Below are 25,052 nucleotides of genomic sequence, written 5' to 3' on the forward strand. Positions count from 1 at the left end.
CTGGCGGCTGTCTCGACGACCGGGGCCTGTACCAGCTCCACCATCATTCCCACCGCCCCTCCTCCCCCCCTTCTTCGCCCCCTTCCTCCTCTGAACTCCTAAATCCCACCTTAGCACGCGCCTCGCGCGTTGCCGCCGGCTTTGGGTGGGGTCTTATTGGCTGGATCGTGGCCAGGCCCGGAGGGAGGGAGGGAGGGAGGGAGGGAGGGCGGGAAGGAGGGAGGGACGACGGGGAGGAAGCCGAATTTTGAATGCCAGGAAGTTGTGATAGCGGCACGCTTGCAGGTATGAAGTGGATGGGCCCCAAGGAAGGGAGGGAGGGAGGGAGGGAGGAAGGGAGGGAAGGAGGGAAGGAGGGAAGGAGGGAGGGAGGGAAGGAGGGAGGGAGGGTAGATGAGGAGTCTTTATGGAACGACCCAAAGATGGCGAGGGACACGAAATGGGCTACAGAGGAAAGGAGCGCAGCCCGACGATGATGTTCCATGAAACATAAAGATAGATAGATATATAGATAGGTAGGTAGGTAGGTAGGTAGGGAGTCGATGTTGTTCAATGATTCATATAGATAGGTAGATAGACAGACAGAAAGGTAGGTAGTCGATGATGATCCATGTAAATATCACCCCACAGATCGAAAGCATGAAAGCCTCCGTGTCCTCCTCCCCGCCCTCCCTCGGCTCCGCCTTCCTGACCCTGGCTGTCAACACCTCCGCAGCCTTCGATACACAGCATCCTGTCGAGGCATTTCAGGTCTCACCACAGGGAGTGCAGATGGTCTGGGATGGATTGATTCAGGACGGAGGGGGCGGGGGCTTTGCTGTCCACGACGAGGTTAGGGGGTGGGGAGGGAGAGAGGGAGGAAGGGAGGAAGGGAGGGACAACGGAAGGGAGGAGGAAGGGGGGGAGGGAGGGGGGCAACGCAGACTGACGACGGGAGAGAGGGAGTCCTGTGGTGACATTACGTCATTTTTTCCGTGTATGTCCCCCTCATTCGTATCCCTCCTTGCGACTCCAGCGACGTCTTTGTCTCGGGGAAAACACGGCGGGAGGTAGATGCGGCCCTCTTCACCCTCCCTCTAGCCATCACCCCTGACTCCACCCCGTCCTCCCTGCCGCCCTCCATCGCATCCTCCATTGTGCGAAACGCCTTGCCGGCTCTGAAGGACGACGAGGATCTTCGAGCGGCCCTCCTGGGGCGAGAAAGAGGGAATAGGTAGGATAGGAAGGCAGACGGGAGGGGCAGCGAGGAAGGAGGGAGGGAGGGCGATCGCATCTGAGATTTTATTTCCTTGCCTTTGGTCCACACAGATGGCTGGAGACGCGCGACAAGAAGCTTCTGAGCAAGCTAGCGGACTTCCATCTTCTAATCTACCTATCCAAGTACGTGAAGCTCCCTGTCTCTCGTCCCCCTGTTCCTCTACCTCTACTCGCTTCCCTTCTTTTCACTACGTTCTTCTTTCTCACTGTGCTTACCCTTCTTCCCAATCTCATCGGTGTTCTCCCCTTGTGATGATGCGCTCGTTTGTACGAGCAACGTTATGTATTCACCTCATCCTTTCCGATGTTGAAACCCGCTGAACTATCTCGCCTTCCCGCCATTCCCATCCCTTTATTGCAGGTACCTTAGGTCAGATGACCTAGCGAAGCTATCCTCTGCCATAGTGTCTTTGGGTGAGAAGAAAAAAAGAACCAAAGAAAAGAAGGGGGTAGCAAGTCCAACCGTCCCTCCCGCGGTCCGCGCGCTTTTGGAGGCGTTGTGTGACGAGGCATAGTTCAAGCAAACCATACACATGGGAAGGAAGCAATTTTAAAATGAAATTTGGAACCAGAAACATATCGATCCAGCGAAGGGCTTTCAAGGACCATGCGCCACCTTTATTCTTATCTCGGGTTGGCGTTACTTTTTCGCTAGAGAGGCTTCAGTACCTCATTTTTTTCTGTATTTTTGTGATTTTTTTCCCAAATCACGCAACACTTCGACAACCTTGATACAAGAGGAAATGTTCATTACATGAACACGCATCAAGCGTCATCATTCTTCACCTTGCATCTTTTACTTTCTTACATTCTGACAAGCTTTGCGCAATATACTACTCGCTAGTCTAAACACACAAGATCTCGTCAAGTTTTCTTTTTTCATCCAACAACACCTTCCTTTCTCCTCACCCGCGTCCTTCCCACTCCACCTCTCCCGGCGCCGGAAATAAGCTCAAGCCCCGCTTCAGCTTCCGCAAGGCTTCCATCGACTCCACCAGTATCACGCCTTTCCCCGTCTCCGACACATCAGGACGGCATGTGTCGCTGGCATGCTTGGAGGAATGGACGTACACCGCCAGCTTTCTCCGGGCGGGGGCAGTGGCCACGGAGATGTGGGTATCCCAGAAAGACAGCAAGTCTTCTTTGGTGAGCGTGCGGAGAACGGCAACCTCTCTGCAGGTGGAATGACGAAAGCGCGTGGGAAGGCGTAAGGTGACTTGTAGAGGGGCACGGCGAGAACGCACAAGGCGGGTCTGCGGAACTTGGAACTCACGACAATGGAGAAGGGATAACGGAACACAGGATTCGAAAAGGGAGGAAGCGGAAAAGGTGACTGAGGGGAATGCGCACCTCTTCTCTCGGTAGAAGTCATAACGACGTTCGACAATCTGAGCCCAGTGCCGGTAAGCCTCCTCGCTCAGCCTCTTGTCCTGTGATCCAAAAAGGATGTAGTAAGAAAAATCACCATTTTTGCGCACATCCTCTCTTCCATCCCCTTCATCTCTCTCCCCCTCGTTCCCACCTTCTCGAGCTTCATGGACTCCACCGCCAACAGATGCGACTCAAAATCTTCGTCCGAGAGTGTCCCCAGCTCCTTCTCACGGAAATCGGCCATCCAGTCCTGTGGGTGATGAGAACATAGCCTTAATATACGCATGAATGCACGTTCCACAAAAGCAACCGATCAAATCTTGAAAACAATCCTTTTTGACGCTTCCACAGTCCGGTTTTTCTGCGCCCATTCCGTCCCTCCCCACCTCAATGAAGCCATCCAACTGGGGCGGCGAGGCGGAGGGCGACTGGACCACCACACTCAACCCCTGGCCCCCGTTCAGGCGGCGCAGGAAGGCAAACACTATGTAACCAAGCTGCTGCTCCGTTCGCAGTCTTTGATAGGCACTTGTAGAGGCCATATGGGAAAGTACGTCCAGGATGACGTCGGATTTTGTGTCCTGAGAATTGTACGATGGGGTTGTCAATAAACTGGTATTCACCCATAGAGCAGCACGCCTGCGACCACATTCCACTTCACTTCACACCAAAGAGGGAGGGAAAAAAAAGATGCCCTCTTCCCTAACCTCCTTTCCTCCTTCCCTCCCTTCATCCCGTCCCGTGTCCGTGACTCACCCCTCCACTCAAGTGCGTCGGTCCACACTGAATGTAAACCTCGGTGGCGCTGTTGTCCTCCTCCGGATTCGGGCCGGGTGTCTGATAAATCAATGTGCTATTGGCGTGTAGCATCACCGCCCTCTCCTCTGGCTGCTCTCCGTCGTAGAGGGGAGAAAATCCCCAGGACTGAGCATCCCGAGACAGGAAGAAAAGGAGGGAGGGGGGGAAGGAGGGAGAAAGGAGGAAGAAGAGAGAGGAAAGACCACGACAACGTGGCGATAGGTCAGTGTGTCTCCCTCTTCTTCGCCTTGCTACATTCTGATACTTCTCTTCATGCCATTGTGTACAGAAGCAATGGAGGAGAAACATGCCTCATCAAACTGTCCTCTCGCTCTCCCTACACAACGCAGAACTCCTTCTCCTCCAAATTCATCAAACGTACATCTTTGAGGGTTTGGAAATAACTCAGAGCCTCCTCAGCGTTCACGTTCCCGTGCGCATAGGCATCGCAATCCAGACGAGCCATGCCTTAAAAAGACAAAGTGCCGGGATGAAGGGGGGACAGAGGGGAGGGAGACAAGGGGTGAAGAAAGTGAGAGGCCATTGAAACATGAATAAAGAGAGACAATTGGCGGCGTAAAGGGGTCGAAATAAGAGGGGGACGGAGGCAAACACGCACCCTCCTCGACAACGTCAGTCATCGCCTGCACGTTGCAAGTGGAGTGGTCGTTGAGGACTTGGATGTACTGGGCAAGGTGCCAAGCCTGGCCGTCTGCGGAGAAGAGGAAAGAGAGGAACGGAGAGAGGGAGGACACTTAGCGCGGGGAAGCCACGGTGCGAGCTCCAGAGGTCCGCGGGCGGAAATCATCTCAGCATAGACAAAAAGAGAAAGCGAGGGGGGCTGTACCTAAAACTTGACGTGTATTGTACAGAGCGCGCTCGTACGGTGCTTCTCGATCAAAATTCATGTACTCTCGTAGAAGGGTGAGGCGGTGCTTGTTGAACTTCTGCTGAATCTGGAGGGGCAGACGGGGGCATGGGAAGAGAGGAAGAAAGGAAAGAAGAAAGAATGAGGACGAAGTGGCAAAGGTCGGTATATATTGACCAGACAAGCAACGAAAGGGCTGGTGGCACGCAGGCTTTGCGTGTGCATGGGTGGGTGATCAATGGGAGAGATTACAAGACCTAGCCGAGGAGGTGACCGCAGGGGCCCGACGGAGAAGAAACTTCTTACTCACCTCCGGGTCGTTCGCGCCTTTGTCTTTGATCTCCTGCAGCAAACCTTTGGCTTTGCCCGCCACTTTCTCGAGGAGCACGGGGAGCTTGTGCGAGTAGCCAGACACCTTGGAAGACGGGAGAAGGGAAGAAGGGAGGGGAAAACGGTTACAGGGAAATTCTCCTTGCCATGATAAAGGTGCAAGCAAGGACGAGGCAGACAAAGAGAGGGGCTTGAAGGGAATACCTTGACGCTCAAGCCAGTGGTGCGAGTAGTCACAGAATAAGACAGGCCGGCCATGGCGGCTTCGTAGGCGAATTCGTTGAGTTCATCACGCAGGAGCATGTTGTACAAACGGTGGAGGACCACCGAGGGAGGAGAGGAGTAGATCTGACAAGGGAAGGGGAATGGGGAGGGGAGGGAAGGAGAAATGGGTCCAAAGCGAAAGAGGTGCGCATCCATGAGGGTGCTGGGCCTCCGGGTGTGTAGTCTCAGTCAAGCCGCAAAACTCTCATTCAGCTTCCTGTTCCCCCACCGAAGAGGGGAATGGAAACCCCTTAATGGAAGGGGTGTGGTTCAGACGGTAATTCCATGTTGTAAGCATTCATCATCGACTACAGCACCGCAAGGGAGGGAAAGAGAGGAAGGACGTTGGCGAGGGGCGGGAAGAGTAACCCTCGTGGCCTATTTTTCAACTTTATCCTTACACTCGCTCGCGCCTTATCTATTCTCCTTCTATCTCTCCATCACACCTGTCGCCCCTCCTTCCATCCCTGCCTACCTGTCGGCTGAGCAGATGCGCAAAAAATTGGACCTTGGGTACTTTGAATGTTGTGTCGAGCTTGTGGAAGACCTTCACCCCCCGTTCAGGGGAGGAAGCAGGCAGGGAAGCAGGCAAGGCTTGCGCGGAGGAAGGAAAGAGGAGAGAGGGGGGAAAGGGATGGACGGGGTCGTCCGGGGCGAGGCTCTGAGAGTAAAGGAGAAAAAAGCGGGCAGGAGAGTGAGTGAAGGACAGGCGTGTGTTGACGAGAAGATTGTACTCTACAACAGATGGAAACGACAGATGGAATGAAAAAGAAATGGAGAAAGAAAGGGATTTTTGAGTTGAGGGAAGGAGAGAAGGTGGGAAAGGGAGAGAGAGAACGGGAGGGAAGAGCCTTGATTACCTTGTATGCGGGCTGCTCGCATATGAGCGAGAAGTCCGTGGGGAGGAACTCATTGGGAGAAGGAAGGCTGAGCATTGGATGAATTTCTGGCGGATTCGACCAGGCGGCTACTTTTGCCTGATATCAGTATATATTACGGGAGCGGTTAGTGGAACACAAGACAATGGGCGATTAATCATGATGTTCGACAAAGAAGACCCGTCAACACTCGCTCTTCCTTCACTCCTCCCTTCTCCGTACCTCAGGCAGTTTTTCCAATTTGTGCAATGTCCCGTACCATTTCTCCTTGGCCCATGCCTCCTTCTGCGCCTCCTCTTCGAATGCCTGTGGGATATGGGAGGGGAAATGATGAGATGAGACCATGATGATGATGATGAGACCGCGGAGTATTCTACCTTCCTTCCCTTGTTCCCTCCCTTCCTTTCTTTCCCTCTTCTCTTCCCTTCCTCCGCCCCTACCTTAGATACGACGGTCAAGTGCATACGCTCTGGAGTGAGGAGCGAGAGGTAGTCTCTCACGGCCTGCTCGTCCCAATCCAGGGCGTAGGGTCCCCAGAGGATGTTCTCGGGGGGGTACTCGTGCATCATGGAAGAGACTGGCAGGAAGGGAGGAAGGGGGTGACGGAGCGAACGCGACGATAAAAAAGTGTACATTTAAGGTCGAGTGACAACAGACAGGCCTGCCACCCTCTTGCTATCCTACTCCGAAACCGTGGGGTCCTCTCCCCTGCTCCCCATCTTGGGAAACTTACTGCCGCTGGCAAAGTCGACGGCGTTTTCCTTCTCGCGGAACAAGAATTTTATTTCGCTCATCGTCTTCAGCTCCTCAAAGACTTTCCGGTCGACTGGTGACGAGCGCAGGAGCTGGAAGGGCGTCAGTAGGAAGAGAGAAAAGGTACAGAAAAAAACATGTGAGGAGGCGGGGGGGGCGAGATGGAGGAAGATGAGGGCATTTACCTTCAGGTACTGATACACGAGGCCAACGATCTCCTCGATGTGCTCCATCCCCGCTTGCGTCAAGGAGAGGCTAACCTGGCGGTGGCCGAGAAAAAGTTAACATTTGCGCGGGAAAGGGACAAGGAGCGGTGTCAGAGCAGAGCGCAAGATCAATTTGTGCCGTTCGCCGCTCCTTAACAGGAACTGATGCACAGCATGATTCCCAACCTCCCTCCCACCTTGAACATATCCATGTCCGCAGTCTTCACGGAGGATCCAGCAGAGAGGCTCTCGATCCACCCCTGGGAGTTCAGGTAGGAGTGGAGGGAGCCTTTCCCCTCGTGACCGAGTAGATGGGCGAGGTAGCGGGCCGGCTTTGAGGACTGGCGGGGAAGGGAAGGGAGGAAGGGAACGAGGGCGGCTTGAGAGCGTGCTCTACATCTCCTTGTCCTCATACATCGTTCGGGGACTATACTCGCCCGATTCCTTTATTCACGCACCTGAAGTGCCAGTTGCTTCTCCCAATTGTGGGGCAGGGGCCAGGCCAATGAGAGCCGGCGCATTTCCCTCACCGGCACCACGTCCAGCCGGGTCCCGAGCCTGTGCACATGACGCATGGAAGGTGAGGGTTAGGGACGGTGCAACGCCCTCGTTTTCCTCCCGGCTGGTCGCCTCCCCCACACCATGAGGCAGAGAGACTTTCGACATCAATGCTGCTAGGACCGAGGACACAACCGTCGAGAGACCGCCACGACGCACGGACGATCGCAGTCTGCCGCACAACGCAACCATACCTTGCGGATCAGTTTCGGCTTATCGCACTTTCCAAACATGGAGATGAACCTCCCTTGACGCTTCAGAATTGCGCCCTCCCAAACCGTGAACCTCCTTCCTCCGTCTTCCTCGCCCTCCCTCCCCGCCTCCTCCCCTCTGACCTGCTCGGATCCCAGGCTTCCACCGGGTATGGGAAATGCGAGGGCTGCCCGGTCGTTCTCACGCCAGCAAACAACTGTACAGCCCACTCCTACAGTATAAATGGAGAGGACGCGGCATGGAAACGAAATTATCGGATCCAAACACGAACGAGAGCCAGAGAAAGCACGAAGGAGCAAGGTCGACCAAGGACAGGGGAGAGAGGAGAAGGAAAAGGGTTCCTTCATAGCTATTCAGCGCTGACGAGAGTGGCCCCACACCCCGTCGAAGCAGATCCCGGCCATCCTACTCTCGCTTTGGACCCTCCCTGTATCCTCCACCCCTCCCCCTTTCCTCCTCCACGCACCTGCAACGTGTCCAAATCCTCCCGGCCGACAATGGCGAGCTTCATGATGTCCGCCGAGTAGTACGTGGTATGGAAAGCAAGGAGGGCTTCGCGCGTTGCCTCCATCCCACCCTTTTCTAAAACAGGGGGGGAATAGAAGGAAGGGAGCAGGGAGAGTAAGGTGCACGGTAGGTGTGCGTCAGTCCTGCCTCTTCCTGGGCGGGCGAGGGGAGGGGTGGAAGGGAGGAGGAAGACGGACAAGGCGGCACGTTACCTTGGGGGGGAAGAAGCGTCCTCAGGTTCCCTGATCCAAACTTGTGGAAAGGATGCTCGGGGTGGGCGGTGGACTTCTGCAGCTGGAAGAGACGCCATCCCTTTTAAGAGAGGAAGAAAAAAGGGTGCAGGCGTAGAGGGAGGAGGGAGGCAGGATTCAGTGGGAGGTCGAGGTGGAGAAAGGAGAAGGGAGGGACCAAGCCCTTCCAACCATGCACCGAGCGACCCACCGCCATAGTCCCTTCCTCTACTCCTTCCTCCTTCACTCTACTCCTTCCTCCTTCCTTACATCATCCTGCAGATTATTGGTGTGCTCGGAATCCACCGCTTTCATTTCCCTCTCGGTGGAGGCGTTGTCGAAACGCGGACAGGTGAAAAACGCCGAGAATCGGTCCAAGGCACCCTGCAATTCCTCCCATTTGATCTGAAGGGACGGCGAGAGAACAAGGGAAGAAAATCCCAGAGGGTGGCATAGGAGTGAGTGCACACCGTCCACCTGACTCACATGGTGTTCACCGCCGTCGGCGTGCGTTTCCTATCCTTCTAGTAACTTCCTCTCATGCCTCACCGAGAAGTAATAATTGGTGTCCTCCATAGCAGTGTAGGCGTTACTGCTCCCGCCGTTCTGGTTCAAAAACTGTTCGTATTCCCCCTCCTTTGGGTAGCGGTCCGTACCCAAGAAGAGCCTAGAGGAAGAAAGATCAGGGGGAAATAGGGGCCGGAGAAGGGAGCAGTGAGAAGGGATGCCCTGATATGAACAGAGCAGGGTCGTCCGATTTATACTCTCGTATACTTTAAACGTGGCTCATCGAGTACAATCCCATAGCTTTGCGGAGGAAAACGAATTTTCATGGTCCATCTAGAAGCGAGAGGTAGAGCACCATCATTATTGTCGTAATTGGCATCGTCAAAGCGCCGTACATGTGCTCGTGGAAATGCGCCAGCCCGGCGAAGGCCTCCGGGTCTTGGAAGTGGCCCGCATGGATGTTCATCGAAGCGGAAGCGACGTCCGTCGTTGGGTCCGAGGTAAGGAGGACCTAGATATTGGTATAAGAAAGGAAAACATATTCGTTACGACAGGGTACCTGGGAAGTGTTCTGTCAATATGTCGCGTCTCTGCGGACATGTTTTTTCTTCCACCAATTTTCCCACCTGCATTCCGTTCTTGAGCCAGATCATCCTGTACTGCCGGTCGTCTCGTGCAGGCTTTTTGATCCCGTCGTCCAAGACTCTTACAATGGCTGGTGCTGCTGGTGAGACCCCCGACAGGGAGGAGGTAGACAATGTACTATTGTTGGGAGGGCAATGGCAGCGACGAACCACATTGATGTTAGCGACGCATTACATCATACTGTCCACATTCTTCTCTTTAAACACGTTTACGAGCAGTTCTATGCCCTTACCTTTTTCCTCGCGCTACATCTTGAGGAACCTTGACGGAGGCTAGGACCTGAAACCTGCCCTGGCGCCGGTGAGATTGGAAGGAGGAAGTTGTCCCAGGGGGTCCATGTACAGGAAATGGACACGACGGTTGCGGAATGTTGTAGAAGTACCGCGCGATAGTAGGGAAAAAGGCAGTTGTGCGTGAAGGTTTATTCAGGGCAGCCGCGGTCGTACCGCGTCGAGCTGCGGTCAGGAGCACGAGAGAAAGCATCGTCGTAATTAAAGCGGCTGAGAGGAAGGAAGCTAGGCACGTGGGCAGAGAGCGCATGCTCTACGCGCAAAACGTTGGTGGAAAATGCGTTGACGTGCCGGGTGGGGTTCGGGTCTCGTATGAATTGAGCTTTCACTTGGCCTGATACTACCAGCTAGCTAGGACTACCACCTCAGTGGTGCTCTTGAGCCTTAATGATTATTTAATCCTCGACGATTCACCAACAAGCTCCAAGATGCACTGTAAAACATGAAATGAGAAAAGTGACGTCCACATGAAAGTTTCGACGCGGTTTGGAAAAATGACTGAGTTACATTAATGCGACCAAAGGAGTCCCTGCACGCAGCGGGGCGTGTTGAGGCGTCGAGGGGTACGTCGCGTTCCGAGCTGCTACCAAAAGGATAACCTGGCGCTTTTTTTTTCCTCAGGAGAAGAAAAGTCTGAAATCTCGTGTTTCCACAGATAGACAGTAATGCGGTGATTTGTATACGCTAAGGATTTTGTGATGCTGCACGTAAGTTTCTTCTTCTTCGTGAGGTTTTTCCGAGACCGTGAATTGCACAAGCATGTGGACTGCTCCTCTGTATCGTATTTGTGATCATGCGGGACTAAGGAAATTATGACTGTTCGGTCTGTTGGGTCTGTTGAGAATCCTTTTGCTTATAGGACTGGCATATATGTCTTTTTGACATCTTTCGATTCCTTCTTGTTTTAGTTTGCAAGAAAACAGGTCGTTGGGCGACACTCCATCAAAGCATGCTTTCCCGTTATATTATTACGACGATGCACCGGCGCTGTACCCATTCCGGATTCCACTCCCGCTTATTTTCCACTTATGGGAGTGGAGGACTGGGTGGTGGGTCGAATCAATCGTGGATGGAAGCGTACCCGTGGGCTAATTTGACAGTGGGATTTCTGGTAGGCTATGCGGGTACTGTTTTTATGGAGCGTGCTGTATTGAAGCCTAAACAAGCCGCTGTCAGGGGCTAGAAAATTTAGTGGTTGGCGCTTTGAAGATGGCCGGGAAGGATGAGAGTTATTCCATGAAGACAACAGAATTCAAAATACGAAATAAGGTTGAAAGAAGTTGGAAATTATCCTTTTGGGTTGTTGGGTTGAAATAGATAGCCGTGAGCATTCAATGATTTAGAAAATTAAAAGGAATAAGTCCGGCGCGATGCAAAGACAGGATAAAAGCATGAATGGGTATATTTCCAGTTTGTACAAATGTTGAGGACTGCATCACTACAAGTGGTCATAGAACCATTGAGGAACGACTAGTCCTTCCATTAGTTCTACGAATAGCTCCAATTTCAATCCACCTTCAATGAGCACATGACGTGCCACCTCTCGCAGCCTTTCGTCCCCTTCCGTGGTCAATAGCACGCGTGGAATCTCCGTCTTCCCCTCCACTCGACGCTTGAGTACCTCGGAGGCGATGGCCATGGATTTCTTCATTTGATAATGTTGAAGCTCTTGATCATACCGAGTTTTTATTTTTTGGATATGAACATCCTGCTGTCCCTCCTCACCATCACATTCTGAGACCTCGGCTATTGCTTCGGCCGTCAAAGACTCCTTCGCCTCTGTGGATTTTCTCAAGGCATGCATCGTGTCTGCCAGACACCGAATTTTCGACATGAAATAAACTCGTTCAGGGGCTCGTCGTGCCTCCTGTATGCAGGACACGAGGATTTCTTCCTTGGAAGGGTCGCCATCCGTGCTTGACTTGAAAACTTCCTCTTCACCCGCAGGCAACAAGTAGGGATTTGCCCCCGCGGCGATCAAGACCGAGATGATGTCCAGTGCCCCTCGCTCGCATGCTAATGCCAACGCTGTCTTGTTGTTGCTGTTACACGCATTCAAGCAATCGTACAGATGTCCCTCCCGTCCCCCTCCTCCACGGCGATTGATGGCCTCAAGCAAAGAAAGTATGACACCGCTTGCACTAGGACCCTTGCCCTCCTTGTTTTCGGCACATGTAGACGGGGCTGAGGCTGCAGCTATCATAAATAATGTTGTGTTGTATCTATTTTTTTGGAATGGATCTGCTTTACCCCGCTTCAGCAAGTACTCAGCTATCTCAATCCGTCCGTCTCGACAAGCGTAAAACAAGGCCGTATTCCCATCAGGCGCAGTGCGCTCGTCCACTGTGGCTTGCGCCTCCGGCGCCACCTCTTCAACAAAAAAACGCACCAGGGGAAGGCTGTCAGCTAGCACGCTGAGGATCAAGGGGGTCCGAGCCTGCCAATCGTCGAGGTAGAGGAGGTCGGGCTCTGCCTCGCACAAGGCCTGCACACGGGAAACGTCTCCACGCGCAATGGCAACATGGATGACGTCCATATTTTCAATGCTCCCTGTGTCATACGCAGGAAAAAAAGACAACATTGGCGAGACTCTTGAGGACAGGAATTTGCACGCGACTGAACTTGCCACGGGCTGTCAGATCCTGCATGTCGCCAAAACGCTGTTGGACTGCTTCATGTGTCGCTGGATTAACCCATCTTACCAGCCCGTATCGCTATCCCACTACAATACATCCTGACACAAAAGTGGTATGAGGAATGGAGGACTGCGAGGATGAAGACTTGATCGATCTTACTGGAACTGGTGAAGGCAATTTCTGCGTTACCGCAAGGGCTCAGAAGCAGTTACGACTCAGAAACACAGCAGTGCGAAATGGGACTGGAACTGATTGCGCCGCGAAGGCTCTTACTCAAAACCATGTCCCAAAATTGGTATCGATAGACGGTGATTTCTCAAAAGCACCATGCATCTTTGCGGTCGCCGCACCATGTTCACGAACAGAGGGACCTTTCCAAGGCGAGCGAGTTCCTGTCAACAGACTGCACGAAGATGCAGGGACAGCATCGACCAATGTAACGGAATGCTCCCTGAATCAGGGAGAACGCGAGAGTGGGGGTGAAGAAAAGGAAGATTACGATGAGAAAAAGGGGGCCCGATTAGGTGACGCAGTGTGGATTGGAGACGCAACTCCCAAAGCCTTTTCACTCAGTCCGGTCGACTTGACCTCTCCACCGTACGACACAAGGGCCAGCAAGCGGCGCAAGAGTGAGCATGGCAGGATCAGTGACGTTGATATATCACCCGCTTCTTGGACGAGAAGAAGTGCTGGCTGTGATGGTGCCCAAGATACATATCTTGGGGAAAGCACCTTGCCTGTGACGTCAGGCGGGAAGATGTGCGTAGAGGACCCGAGGCCGGGGGAAGGCGGGGTCTCAGAGACCATAAAGCGTGGGACAACCAACAGGAGAGCTCGAGAACTCAGTGTCGATGGAGGGGAAACGCGTGTCGAACAGTCGGGAGCAGGGAAGGCATTAGGGTGTGGGGACGACATTGACTATTTGGGCCCTCCTTCTCCAATATCGATCTCCTCCTCGTCTTCCACCTCCAGCCCCTCCTCCCCCCCCTTTCCCCCTCACGGCAACCCCTCCCAGCTGCGCTTCGACTGCACCCAGATTCGCCGTCCATCCACGCGGAAAACGGGGAGGAAAACCCAGAGGAGCTGGCCACCCGCCCCGCTGCCGAGCTCCGGGCCCATCTCCGTGCCCTGGGTGTGCCTGCCACGGGCCGAACCAAAGCTCAACTCGCTATCCGCCTCCATGCCTGTCTGCGTGCGCGGCGGCTGGCAAACTTCCCTTCGCACAGCACGGATCGCTACAGCGACCGACGGGGAAAAGTCAACAAAGCGGACCTGGCCCGAGGTGACCACGGACGGGCCCTCTGCCGCCTCTGCCAGCAAGAATGCCCCAAGAAGGCCAATACGTTCTGCTCGCCCGCCTGCGTGCATGAACACCGGCTTCGCACGAGCGGCTCCTACGTGAGGAAATGTCTGCTGGTACGTGACAAGGGACGGTGCGCCCTGTGTACGATCGACGCGCATGCCCTCTACTTGCATGTGCGGCGGACCTGCTGGGCAGCTGGGTGGGGAGGAAAGGGGGAAAAGGCTTTGGGAGGGATTCAGGCGGTGGTGGACGAAAAAGTGGCGGGCACGATATTGGAGGGCAAGGTGAAAGTCCGAGGGCTGAAACAAGGCAAGTGTCAGGTCGGCGATGGCGTCGGCAAAGCTTGGGTCACGTCCACCGTCTACGGGGCCCAAACGAGGCCACGCCCCCGGCGACCTCGCCGTCCTTTCAATAGCGGGCTTTTCTGGCACGCCGACCACATCCTTCCAGTCGTGGAAGGAGGGGGCTTGCGAGGCTTGGAGAATTTTAGGACCCTGTGCGTGGCTTGTCACCAGACGGCCACAGCGGAGCTGCGACGCAGGCGGCAAGGAGAGATAGCTGGAGGGAGAAATGCAGGGTCGAAGGAGCGCCTGAATAGCCAGGCGGGGAGTGAAAGGAGGGAAGAGGACAAAGAGGCGGAGGAGGACGGAGAGAAGGAAACGGAGGATTTGGAGGATGAGGATGCGAAAGATGAAGGAGAAGGAGGAGCTCAGAAAACAGGCAAAGGTGATTGTGTAGAGATCAAACAACAAAAATAAAGGAATACGAAGGCTTGGCTGATAGAGTGGGAGATCAAAATGAAGCGTAGAGTACAAATAGAGGTTGGGAAGGGATAGCTTTGGTTGTAAAAATGTAAAACGTGTATCTAACTCCCAAAACTGTGGAAAAAATCCCTGATCTGGTTGTCAGCATTTCGCTATCTTTTCAGTACCTGGTGTTGGCACGGGGGCACTGTGTTTTCACTGTCATTGTCGATATTTGTCGGTACACTACTGTCGCCTCAAGCAAAGCTACGCTCATGTATGGATGTTCTATCTCACCTATGCCCCACGCGTACACTACGTGATACCCTTTTCACATATTTGGCCTTCTTGGTTCCTTTATCTTCGCTCATTTTAATTCCCATTTATGAGGTTCTCTCCACATGCTTTCTCTCCTACAAACACTTCGCGCCCGGACTTGTTCACACTGCACACCCTAAGTTTAAGCGTACTTCTGTTTCTTCCAATATTTCTTCTTCTATTCCTTTGATCTTCAAAAGTATCCTTCCGCTTTTTATCTTCCTCCTCATTCCGGTCTGTGATTTGCATGAATGATGTGCTGCAGCAGGCCCCACTCCTGAGAATTTATGGGATCATCTTCGTTCAAGCCATCCCCCGGACACACTTCCGCAGAGAGGACTCGGGGGTCGATAATCTCATCGAGACCATGCAGGACACGGGTGGAACGTGAGGGTCCCGTCCAGGCTGGAAGGGCCCGATGGCTACCCTCTAAGCGCTTCGGTGTGTTCTTGGATCCGTAAGGGAGCACGAGCCACATCTTCTTCTTCCACACCTGTGGGAAAAGACCCAACGGCTTGAAAAGACTCATTGGGGCACGTGATAACCACGCCGGCACGTTGACCAGGAGGATCCGGTGCACGAGTCCTGGATAATGGGCCGCCAGGATGTGCCCCCATACCTGCAGAGCTCTGCGGACGGCCATGTCGGCGAAGAAAGAAGCCGATGATATACCTGCCATCGAAATTATCAGGGTCAGGCGCGGTCGGGGAGGAAATTCAGTGTAGGCGTCATGCCAGTTGTTTCGGCCTGCTTGAGAGTAAATTTTGACGTGCTTCACGTCATGTGTCGGCCCCTGCTTCTCTGATTCGTCATCAATATGCTGCGTTCCGATACTATCTTCGAGATGTTTATCTTTGCAATTGTCCGTAGCGGCCTCGTATATGTCTACACAGCGGATGATATACTCACATATTAGCGCCATATGACGGGCCAAGACTGCTGGACTCAGGCGCGCTGCCCTCAACTTTGCCCCAGTAACTTTTCCAAGCTCCTCATACATCACCAGGTCTCCGTCGATAGTTCGCCCCTGCAGCCAGCGAGGCCACAATCCCAGTACATGTCCGAACTCCAATGGACTTGGAGTCATCCCTCTGTCGAGAATACGATCGATCTGGTGAATAGTACGCCATCGAAGTGGGGCGCAATGTCGTCTCCGAGCCCTTGGAAAGTCTCCATTGACTTCCTCCAGTAAATACTCAGAAATATCTTCATCGTCATCAGAATCATAGCACCCATTATTCCCCCATCCAAAGCTAGAAAGGTTGATTGAAGAAAAATTGAAGGGAAAGAATGTGGTATTTTCACTGTAGTCATTGTTGTACAGGCCAGTGGGTGTTGGATCTGACGTTGCCTTGCTTGGTACAGACCAGCAACTGACGCGCAGCCGAGGAAGGCAACTGGGACGTGAAGCTGTAGAGTTGAGCGAGTCTCTGGTCGCTGGGTGTGTAATTTTGTGCAACTCATGCTCAAATGTGTTGTCCAACATCTATGTAATGTAAACGGAGTTATGCTTATAAGTTGGGAAATAAAAATCACTCAACGACCAACTTTTTGCCCCGCAGTGACGTGGCCCATCGTCGAATGTCAAAATCTACTATCGTGTTCGAAAGTGGTGACGCAGTACCTCTTGCGTTGCAAAAGCATATGGTGCGCGGCAAACACGGCACACATGAAATTAATTTCAGGGGAGGTTAAATAATTTCCAAAAAGCGACTGGCACGCAACATTTTACACGGCTTTAGAAAAATTGTGATGAATACAATGTCAGATAAACAAATTCCCCACAGATAAATCGCAACATTAGTTTTTACGTATTTTTCACATGCATGCCGCGCATCCTTGATCGTAGCGTTCCTAGCTGTCCGCCTTCGGAGTCCTCCATCGCCGACTGCGTCCAGTCCATGAAGCGAGCGGACCATTTTAGTGCACTCGCGGGCTCAAGGACTCGGCGCATACCACCGCCGACTTTCGCGTGCTTTTGCGCTCGGGCTCGTCCTTAACTCAAAGAAAAAGAGGTACTATTTATGTCATTGGAGATTGACGCTGGTTTGGATATAGAAAGCAGCTTCACTAGGATGACCGTCTTCTGCTAACAATAGCATATGTTTTTAAAAAGAACAGGCAACATGATGTTTGACGCTGCGTAATTTTTAATTTCGCATCCGCTCCTCCACAATTACAGGCATACATAAGCAACATCGATTTGAACGTCATGTTTTTATCCGCTGCAGTACGCGTGGCGTTATTGGCCCTCCTTGGGTTTTCGACGCAGACAGGTCTGTAACTCAAAAAGCGCACACTTGTCTTTCTATAGTCCGACGTACAATAATGCATCGCTCGCACAAATTATACAGACTCGGCCACTATCCCCGGGGCTAGCACTGTTAAAACGACGACGCACGCGTGGAGCACGCCAGGGGGGCACCATTATCAGGGAGTGCTCTCGTCTAATGCCGGTAGGAGTGCTAGACATGCATCTGACTCATTATTTGCATCCTCTTGTCCGTCATTGTACATGCACCAGAGGTACCCTCATGCAGAACATATTTCCATCCTTTATCTCTTTCCTCCAACCCCGCAGTCTCGAGCGAGCTATGCGATCCATCCGTGGAGAGCGTCTCGGGATATTTCAACATCACAGGCACCAGGGAAGCCGCCTGTACGTCTTAGGGTGACGCGAGGAAGGGAAAAGGAGAACGAGAAAGGAAAAATGCGCATGTCTGGCGAGATAAGTTACTGATTATTTTCCTGTCCGTCACAATCCTCGTGCCCCCTCCCTGTAGACTTTTACTGGCTCTTCGAGAGCCGGGCCGACCCCCGCTCGGACCCGCTGATCGTGTGGCTGACGGGGGGACCGGTGGGTGGGAGGGGGGTGGGGACTGGTGTAGATTGAGGGACTGTTATGGGGTCGTTTTAAGGGTATGCTCATGAACAACAGTCAGGGGAGGGAACGGCCTTGACTTATCAACCACCAGGCAGCTCAAGTGCAATCTCGAAATCCTCCTCGTTCGTGTGCTTGCTTTCTTGTACAGGGCTGCTCCTCCATCCTCGCCCTCTTTGTGGAAAATGGACCGTGTTATGTGAACGAATGGGGCAACGGAACGGTTTTGAACCCGGACAGTTGGAACAGCAATGCCAACATTCTTTGGATCGATCAGCCCGTCGGTGCGCAGGGAGGGCAGAAAGGAAGAGAGGAGGGGTGGTCGGGAGGGCAGCTGGGGGTCGATTGCGTGGAAGACAGAGGAATTATGCGGATATGATGCGTACAATTGTTGCTATTATTGTCATGATTCTATTATTATTATAAAGCAATGCCTCCCCCGCGGTCTTTTTTCAGGAGTCGGCTTCAGCTATGGGGAAAGGGCTGACTACGTGGACGGAGAGGAGGGGGTAGGGGAAGACCTGTACCAGTTCCTTCAAGCCTTTTTTAAGGCGAATGAGAAGTATCAAGAGCTGGCTTTCTTCATTTTTGGGGAGAGCTACGGGGGTGAGTGAATGGGGAAGCTGGAGTCTAGGGCGGGGAAGGGGTCGCGAGGGTCTCAGGGCTGATAGTCTCGGCATGATCTTGCATCATTATTGAGCTTATTCGGTTCCTCTTTATTATATCATAGGGCATTACGCACCGGCAGCCGGGCATCGTGTTTGGGAAGGCAACCAGGATCTGGTTCAGGGCGACGTCTATATCAACTTGCAGGTACCTTAGGCGAGGACCTTTGCATATGTCTGTGTCTCTGATTTTGTCTCGTAAGGATTTTTTTAAAATATAATCTTTCGAGTTTGAAAAAGAAGATGTAACAGATCGGAATGGATGAAGGCCCGCGTGTTTTCTCGTAGTGCATCCGCCTTTCCTGTCTTGTCGGCAGCCACTTGCTCCGCTTCCTCTTCGTGGTCAATCAGGCAGAAGCACGACCAAACGCGCTTTTCTATCCACACATCGCTCATGCTTCCTTTGCTTCTTTCCCTCTGTACTGTATTCCTATAGGGTATCGGCATCGGAAACGGGCTGACTGATCCCGAGATCCAGTATGCTTATTACCCACAGATGAGCTACAACAACTCATACGGCATTCAGGTAAAAAGATGGGAGAAAGGAAAATCATGTGCCTACAGAGCCCAGTTATCGCTATGCAAAAAGAAGTGCCACAAAATGCCCTCTTTAATTTCGGCGTTCTATTTATTGGTCGGCCTGTGACTCCCCAGGCTGTAGACGAGGAAACATTTAACGACATGCAGGACGCCGTGCCCACTTGCCTCCACCTCATTCACCGGTACGTCCGTCCCCGCCTTATCCCCCCCACTCCTCAACGCGCTCCCATTGCGGCTCCAAAGAATATCGTTGCCGCCAAAATCATACAACGATCCTCTCTGTGGGTAGAGACGACTATTTTTCCCAACTCTCTGCTGCTTCTCCATATGACTTCCTCTTTCCCTCCCCCGTCGATTGCAGGTGCCAGCATAATGGAGGAGAGGACTTTGCCTGCTCTGTCGCCCAAGTCTACTGCAACGCAGCGATCGAGAGCAAGTACGTCGAAACTGGTACGTGACTCTATGGAATTGCAAGGAAGGGAAGAGAAAAAGAGGGCCGGAGAGAAGAGGAAGGAGAGTTCAGGATGAAGAGCAAGTTCTGTAGAGCCGCTGTAAGAAGCCTGCACAAACTAGCTGCTCTCCGGCTCCTCTCAGTCTTGTGTGTCCTTTGCCCCTTCTTTCAAGCCTTTGTATACCCTCATCCTCCTTGTATGCCTCTCTCTGCCCCCTAGGTTTGAATGTGTATGACATTCGAATCCCTTGTGAAGTGCCGGGGCTGTGCTACGATTTCAGTCGCGTCGAGACTTTCCTCCAGAACCCTGAGGTAAGTTGTAGCGCTCTACATATGGCTCGACTGCAAGAGATCTGTGGGGAGCTAGAAACACTATATATCCAGTAGTATTTGAGTCGTAATCGTCCATGGGAATGATATTTGTTTTGGAGTTGAGCATACATGGAAGGATGGACGATGAAAATAAAGCATCAATAAATGATGCAAACGAAACTTCACAACTATTTTGGCTCTTGCTCAGGTTCTCTGTGCCCTGGGCGTTTCTCCCAAAGCCGGAGAATGGCAGAGCTGCAATATGGAGGTAAGACGGGCTGCTCATTCCAAACAATAGATGTATTGTTTGTAGAATAGATTTGCATTCCCTCCGATGAGATTTTTTCGAGTCAGAAGCCTTACGGCGATGAGGTTGAGACCGTCTGGCAAGAAGAGTCATAGAGCTTTTCTTTCGTCTCGTCTGGACGCCACGATACAGGTAAACAAGGATTTCCGCGCTGATTTCATGAAGGTAAGGTCTGCTCAATCCCAGTGCATTTATTTTGGGCATTTGTCATTCTTTCTTCCATCGATCTTTTGTTTCGCCCACAAATATTCTATTTTCCTCCCTTATGCCCATTCTATCGTGCGGCGGCTTACCCGGAGATATCCTCCATGTATTTTATGGCCTCGATTCTCCATATTTCCTTGGTCATGATAGCTAAGCCCTTTTTCTCAAACCACACTCTCTTCTTTCGTTTCGCTCTCCCCCTGAGACCCGCGACCGTCTCCGTAATGTAGTCCTCGCTTATGCATTTATTATCCTGTATCTTCTCCCTTCTTACTCGACTCAGAACATGCAAGACAAGCTCGTGCCCCTCGTGGATAGTGGAGTGGCCGTTCTTATCTATGCTGGCGACGCTGACTTCATCTGCAACTGGTACGGTCACTTTGATGGGATACCGAAGACGGGAGATTTGATGAAGGGGCGGCGGAAACGTGAAGGCCGCAAGCCACATCCTAATTAACAATAATTCAACCATACTCACGCGCTTCTCTGTGTTTTTTTTAATTCCCTTTCCACGAAGGTATGGCAACGAAGCATGGACGCGAGCCTTGGAATGGACAGGGCAAGATGAATTCCTCGTAGCAGAAGACATGCCGTGGAGGCTTAGCGATGGTGTGGAGGCGGGGATGGTGCGCACGGCCAAGGGCTTTACTTTCCTGCGGGTGTACGGCGCGTAAGTTTTGATGTATACGAGCTTGGATAAGTGACTTCCACCTGCACATGTCTACGGGATGCAAAGACCCTATAACGGTGGACGCTGATATGATACGTTCCCGTCGCTTGTGTTTACGTTCCGTCTCACCAATAATACTTCGTCCCGTCAATTTCCACGCATAAAAACACAAATGCATGCATTGAAGCGGTCACATGGTACCTATGGATCAGGTAAACATACCCTGGGGAGGAAGGTCGGAAAGACAGAAGCGAAGTCCGTCTGTCGGCATAATTATCCGAGTCCAGTAAACCGTCCCTCATAATTTTACACCACCTTTTCCACATTTGTCACAGCCCAAAGCTGCCCTTGCTCTGGCAAACACCTTCACGCACCAGCAAGCGTTTGTCTGAACATTTATTGGAGAATTACAATGTTAAAACAAAGAAATTAGGCCTCCGAGGCAGGAATCGAGTAAGAAGCAAGACGACATCGCCAAATCTTGAGACAAGCGGACGGCCGCCTCCTCCTTGAACTTGGATGTTTAAAGGAAAGTTGTATAACAAAGAATCGAAAGGACGGCGACAAAGTGATGTCATGCCCCCAAAAGCCACTCTTCATTGTTGTATGGAAGATAGATCTTTCCTCGTGCCAGTCTGATTTTTTTCCGCCGGATCCTTCTCCGGCCAAAGACTGGCTCTCCGATCCGCCCGGGGGAGGCATTCCAAGCGCTCGAGCGGCATATTTAACGGAAAGTCCTGCAGAGTGGACGGATACTTGCACCACGCACCGTGTAAATAGTGATATGACCCTTATAAAAATTTGTTCATGAATTCAAATCGTATTTTGCTCATTACAGGCGCCTCTGACACTCGGGAAGTAAGAAAGTGACAGCTCACTGGCAGGAGGGGATACTGCGCCCATCCCCACCCGTCCTGCGCCCTTTGTGGCCGTGGCGTGAGTTTCAATGGTAGACCAGACGCGTGTTTCTGCATGGGACCATTTATTCATATTTTTCTGCTTCTGAGGGCTTCAGTCGTGATTTCTTCTGCTGCTATGGAGAGGAATGGGAGGCCTTGGCAAGCTTTTTTCCCTACTAGGGGTTGGGTGTGGGAAGACAAGGCTTTTATAGGGGAATTGGCTGGACAGGACGGTAAGTGAGTAGGGCTTGGTCCCAAAACTGAAAAGAATATGATACATGAACTGTTTTCAGATACTACATTTTAAACTGGGGAAGTTTTGGATGTAATGCGGTGGGCAAAATGAGACGAAACCTCAATGAGGATGTTGAGAAAAATCATGGACCAGTCAATATATATAGTCGAGAACGCTCTTTCTGGCATTCGTTTCTGCGTTGTCGACATTTCTACAGTTGAGACAAAGTTGTGCGATCCAGATGTCAACTCTCAAGCTGGTTACTTCAAAATTTCGGGGAGTAAGGACAAAAATTGTACGTCGATTTTAAGGGCGCGCAGGATGGGGCTTGCGAGGTGTAATGGATCGCAAAGGGAGAAGACGAGAAATTCATGAGATGACCATCATACACTTCCATTGAAAACGATCCACGCAAGGAAAGCTGATTTGAGATCATCCTCACGGGATCTTATTTTTTTCTTGTAATCATATATGTAGACTTTTACTGGTTTTTCGAGTCCAGAGCGACCCCGGAGACAGATCCTTTGATCATATGGCTTACAGGTGGACCAGGTACGAGGTCACGGATCTCTGACGCCTCACTCATTTCTTTTGTGGGCCTCACGCATACTTTTCATGCTCGATCCCACAGGCTGCTCTTCCATCCTTGCCCTCTTGTACGAAAATGGGCCATGCACCGTAAACGACGACGGGAAGAACACCACATTGAATCCTTATTCCTGGACAAAGCATGTAATGCGAAGACGCCTGGAGGAGTATCAAGAGGATGAAAATTTCCATGCCTAAGGCCTAAACTCCATACCCTTCTTTCAAGATCCGTTCCTCTCTCAACCTCTCCCTCAAATTCATCGCATTCGCCAGGCAAACATGCTTTGGATCGATCAACCTGCTGGGGTGGGGTTTTCCTACGACGGTCCGGGAGACAAGGTCACAGATACGGAGGACGAGGTAGCGGAAGACCTTTATCATTTTCTCCAGTCATTCCTGACCGCTAATCCGCAGTACATAAAGAATGAGTTCTACGTCTTTGGAGAGAGCTATGGTACGCGTATCCATATGCTATCATGTCGGATCCATAGGCGGCTCTGGCTTTGTGACTTTGCCCATGGTTTCCACCATCTTACCGTTCCTCTCCTCGTCCTCGAACGCCGTCTATACAGGTGGGCATTTCGTCCCCGCGGTGGCCCATAAAATCTTCGTCGCAAACATCCAAAACAGCGGACAAGCGATCCCAATCAACCTGCAGGGGCTCGGCATCGGGAACGGGATGACTGGTAAATTCAAGAGAGGCTCGGGAGAGAACATTGCTGGGGATGAAGCCAAGAAATCTTGAGTGCTCGACCTATCTCAGTGTACGAATACTGCCTTGAGTTTGTAATGTTGTTACAGCGGTATCCACAAAATTTTTCCTGTTGGTTTTCAGGGTTCTGTCTGTACTTAAGACCTTATTTTCCTTTCTTTTCAGATCCAGAGCTTCAATACCAGTACTACGCAGACTACGCTGTGAGTAATAGCTACGGCATCAATCTGATTTCGGCAGAAAATGTGGAGGTCGTAGATTCAGGTATTTGACAGAAAATCTAAATGGCTCGCTGAGCTATGAGTGGACACCAACGTACATTTATTTCCCCCCCCCTTTCCTCTCTTCAGCCGTCCCTCAATGCGTCTCTCTCATAAAGTCGTGCCAGAGCTGGGGTGGAGAGACGGCATGTCGGCTTGCATGGCTTTTCTGTACACAACACATCTTAAAACACTTTCCTCTGGGTAAAGTATGGGTGGGAAGTAGGGTCCTAAATGACCCTTTGCCACCGCCATCTTGTAGTCTACAAGTGAGGGACGCTTGTCTTCAGGGGCTAACAACGCAACCACAACCAGGCGGACTGCTTTGATCATTCTAACAAAGCTCATACGGTCGTTAATGCTTGCTCTTGTTTCTTACTCGTGCTTTCCTCGCCTTTTCCATATATCTTTCCTGTACAGGGGAGGTGAACGTCTATGACATCCGCAAGAATTGCACGACTCCCCCCCTTTGCTACGACTTCCAACCCGTCGAGAAATGGCTGAACACGCCGAGCGTCCAGGAGGCCCTGCACGTTCGCAAAAGTATGTCCCGTCCCTCACCACACCTCTCCCCAGAGATCTTCATTGGTTGCCCATTCGGATGAAACGATCATGCCTTATACCACAACCCCTTATTCTATGTGTCCTTTCTTACTTTTATCTTTTAATTTGCTGATTCTCTCCAAAAGATGAGTGAATAACTGTATAAAGCAAAAACTTGCACATACGGCTTAAGCCCTTGAGAGGCCTCCGACTGATACTAACCTTTACGCGCTTCATTTCCAGGAGGGTTCAAGGACAATTCCAGGTGGAAAGTCTGTAGCGACAAGGTCAATTTGCAGTTCTCGGGAGACATGATGCGGAGCTACGACAAACTTCTCATCCCGTTGCTTGAATCCGGAGTCAAGGTAATGCACGCAACCGAGGAAGTCGGGGTTAGGGAAATTGTGGGCATAATGAAGTGCAAGAAACAAAGATATGTCAGATGGATTGATTGAAAGAGGGGGGGGCTTCAAGTGAAGAGGTAAAGTTGAACTTCTAAGTACAATATATCGTGGAAGAAGGATGTGGCTTCCTGTCACACAGTGAAGAGACGTGCGAATATAACGCCTTTTTCTTCTTTTTGCTAATCATCACAGGTTTTAAATTATGCGGGCGACGCCGATTTTATTTGCAATTACCTGGGGATAGAGGCTTGGAGTGACGCTCTGGTGTGGAGCGGGCAGAAAGCCTTCCAGGCAACGAACAGGAGCGCCTGGATGACGGAGGGCGGTATCGAAGGAGGATTGGTGCGGTCTGCGGAGGGTTTCACCTTCTTGCGGATGTTTGACAGCGGGCACATGTGCCCACTGGACCAACCAGCCGTGAGCGCTGAGATGGTGGCCGCCTGGACAGGACGTGGTACCAAAGCGGTGCAAGAGAGATGGGACGCGGCGGTTGCGGCATCGGCAGCTGAGGTGCTCGATCCTCCCGTCATGGAGGAAATAGCCGTTGATGAAAACAGTGGTCTTGAAGAGGTGGAGATTTTAGGGATGTCGAACCCGTGAATTAACCGCACCAGTCGGGAAGATAATAGATTGATGCCAAGTAGGTAGATTGTTAACAGCAGACAATTTCGAGAAATGTTTTGGAGACAAATAAAGGATTTTTTAA

General features: G+C 51.8%; 4 protein-coding genes across 4 annotated transcripts; 3 read left to right on the plus strand and 1 right to left on the minus strand.

The window, feature by feature from the left end:
* Positions 1–114: 114 nt before the first annotated feature.
* Positions 115–1,675, plus strand: NGA_0415200 (uncharacterized protein; the record flags this gene model as incomplete). The annotated part of the gene is made up of 5 exons (XM_005854968.1): positions 115–285; positions 631–962; positions 1,016–1,213; positions 1,309–1,380; positions 1,663–1,675. Coding segments are annotated over 5 exons (786 nt in total), but the record flags the coding sequence as incomplete, so codon positions are not given.
* Positions 1,676–1,852: 177 nt separating this feature from the next.
* IDE (insulysin) lies at positions 1,853–10,112 on the minus strand. Its single transcript, XM_005854970.1, has 26 exons — positions 9,618–10,112; positions 9,367–9,502; positions 9,136–9,251; positions 8,783–8,900; positions 8,504–8,638; positions 8,129–8,315; positions 7,963–8,078; positions 7,478–7,675; positions 7,184–7,283; positions 6,923–7,116; positions 6,705–6,779; positions 6,500–6,611; positions 6,207–6,343; positions 5,989–6,072; positions 5,749–5,865; positions 5,364–5,549; positions 4,829–4,972; positions 4,605–4,709; positions 4,274–4,382; positions 4,046–4,138; positions 3,809–3,894; positions 3,385–3,552; positions 3,015–3,209; positions 2,780–2,878; positions 2,608–2,687; positions 1,853–2,430 (listed from the first exon to the last, which is right to left on the minus strand). The coding sequence occupies exons 1-26, from the start codon at positions 9,923–9,925 to the stop codon at positions 2,163–2,165; spliced, it is 3,666 nt and encodes a 1,221-aa protein (XP_005855032.1). The 5' UTR covers positions 9,926–10,112; the 3' UTR covers positions 1,853–2,162.
* A 3,216-nt stretch (positions 10,113–13,328) lies between these two features.
* Positions 13,329–14,172, plus strand: NGA_0415600 (hnh endonuclease; the record flags this gene model as incomplete). Its single annotated transcript, XM_005854972.2, is given in 2 exon segments — positions 13,329–14,110; positions 14,130–14,172. Coding segments are annotated over 2 exon segments (825 nt in total), but the record flags the coding sequence as incomplete, so codon positions are not given.
* Positions 14,173–16,847: 2,675 nt separating this feature from the next.
* CTSA (cathepsin A (carboxypeptidase C)) lies at positions 16,848–25,037 on the plus strand. The gene is made up of 24 exons (XM_005854967.1): positions 16,848–16,951; positions 17,030–17,131; positions 17,257–17,334; positions 17,459–17,532; positions 17,708–17,840; positions 18,013–18,162; positions 18,287–18,369; positions 18,658–18,747; positions 18,876–18,943; positions 19,123–19,211; positions 19,433–19,524; positions 19,733–19,792; positions 19,964–19,996; positions 20,319–20,404; positions 20,553–20,705; positions 21,785–21,837; positions 22,057–22,134; positions 22,471–22,571; positions 22,701–22,881; positions 23,000–23,113; positions 23,305–23,403; positions 23,820–23,942; positions 24,186–24,307; positions 24,539–25,037. The coding sequence occupies exons 1-24, from the start codon at positions 16,888–16,890 to the stop codon at positions 24,944–24,946; spliced, it is 2,634 nt and encodes an 877-aa protein (XP_005855029.1). The 5' UTR covers positions 16,848–16,887; the 3' UTR covers positions 24,947–25,037.
* The last annotated feature ends 15 nt before the right edge of the window (positions 25,038–25,052 follow it).

The sequence above is a fragment of the Nannochloropsis gaditana genome, assembly GCF_000240725.1.
Source record: "Nannochloropsis gaditana CCMP526 unplaced genomic scaffold scaffold332, whole genome shotgun sequence".
Lineage (NCBI taxonomy): Eukaryota > Eustigmatophyceae > Eustigmatales > Monodopsidaceae > Microchloropsis > Microchloropsis gaditana.

What these genes read in the sequence shown, in the direction of transcription:
- IDE (XM_005854970.1), bottom strand. Translation starts at nt 9,925, where the DNA reads ATGCGCTCTCTGCCCACGTGCCTAGCTTCCTTCCTCTCAGCCGCTTTA. An exon ending in CCAATAATCTGCAGGATGAT is followed by an intron (nt 8,316 to 8,503) that starts GTAAGGAAGGAG and finishes CTCTCTTAAAAG; the next exon opens with GGATGGCGTCTCTTCCAGCT. An exon ending in CAATACACGTCAAGTTTTAG is followed by an intron (nt 4,139 to 4,273) that starts GTACAGCCCCCC and finishes TCTTCTCCGCAG; the next exon opens with ACGGCCAGGCTTGGCACCTT.
- CTSA (XM_005854967.1), top strand. Translation starts at nt 16,888, where the DNA reads ATGTTTTTATCCGCTGCAGTACGCGTGGCGTTATTGGCCCTCCTTGGG. An exon ending in ACGTCTATATCAACTTGCAG is followed by an intron (nt 18,370 to 18,657) that starts GTACCTTAGGCG and finishes GTATTCCTATAG; the next exon opens with GGTATCGGCATCGGAAACGG. An exon ending in GGGGAGTAAGGACAAAAATT is followed by an intron (nt 22,135 to 22,470) that starts GTACGTCGATTT and finishes TCGATCCCACAG; the next exon opens with GCTGCTCTTCCATCCTTGCC.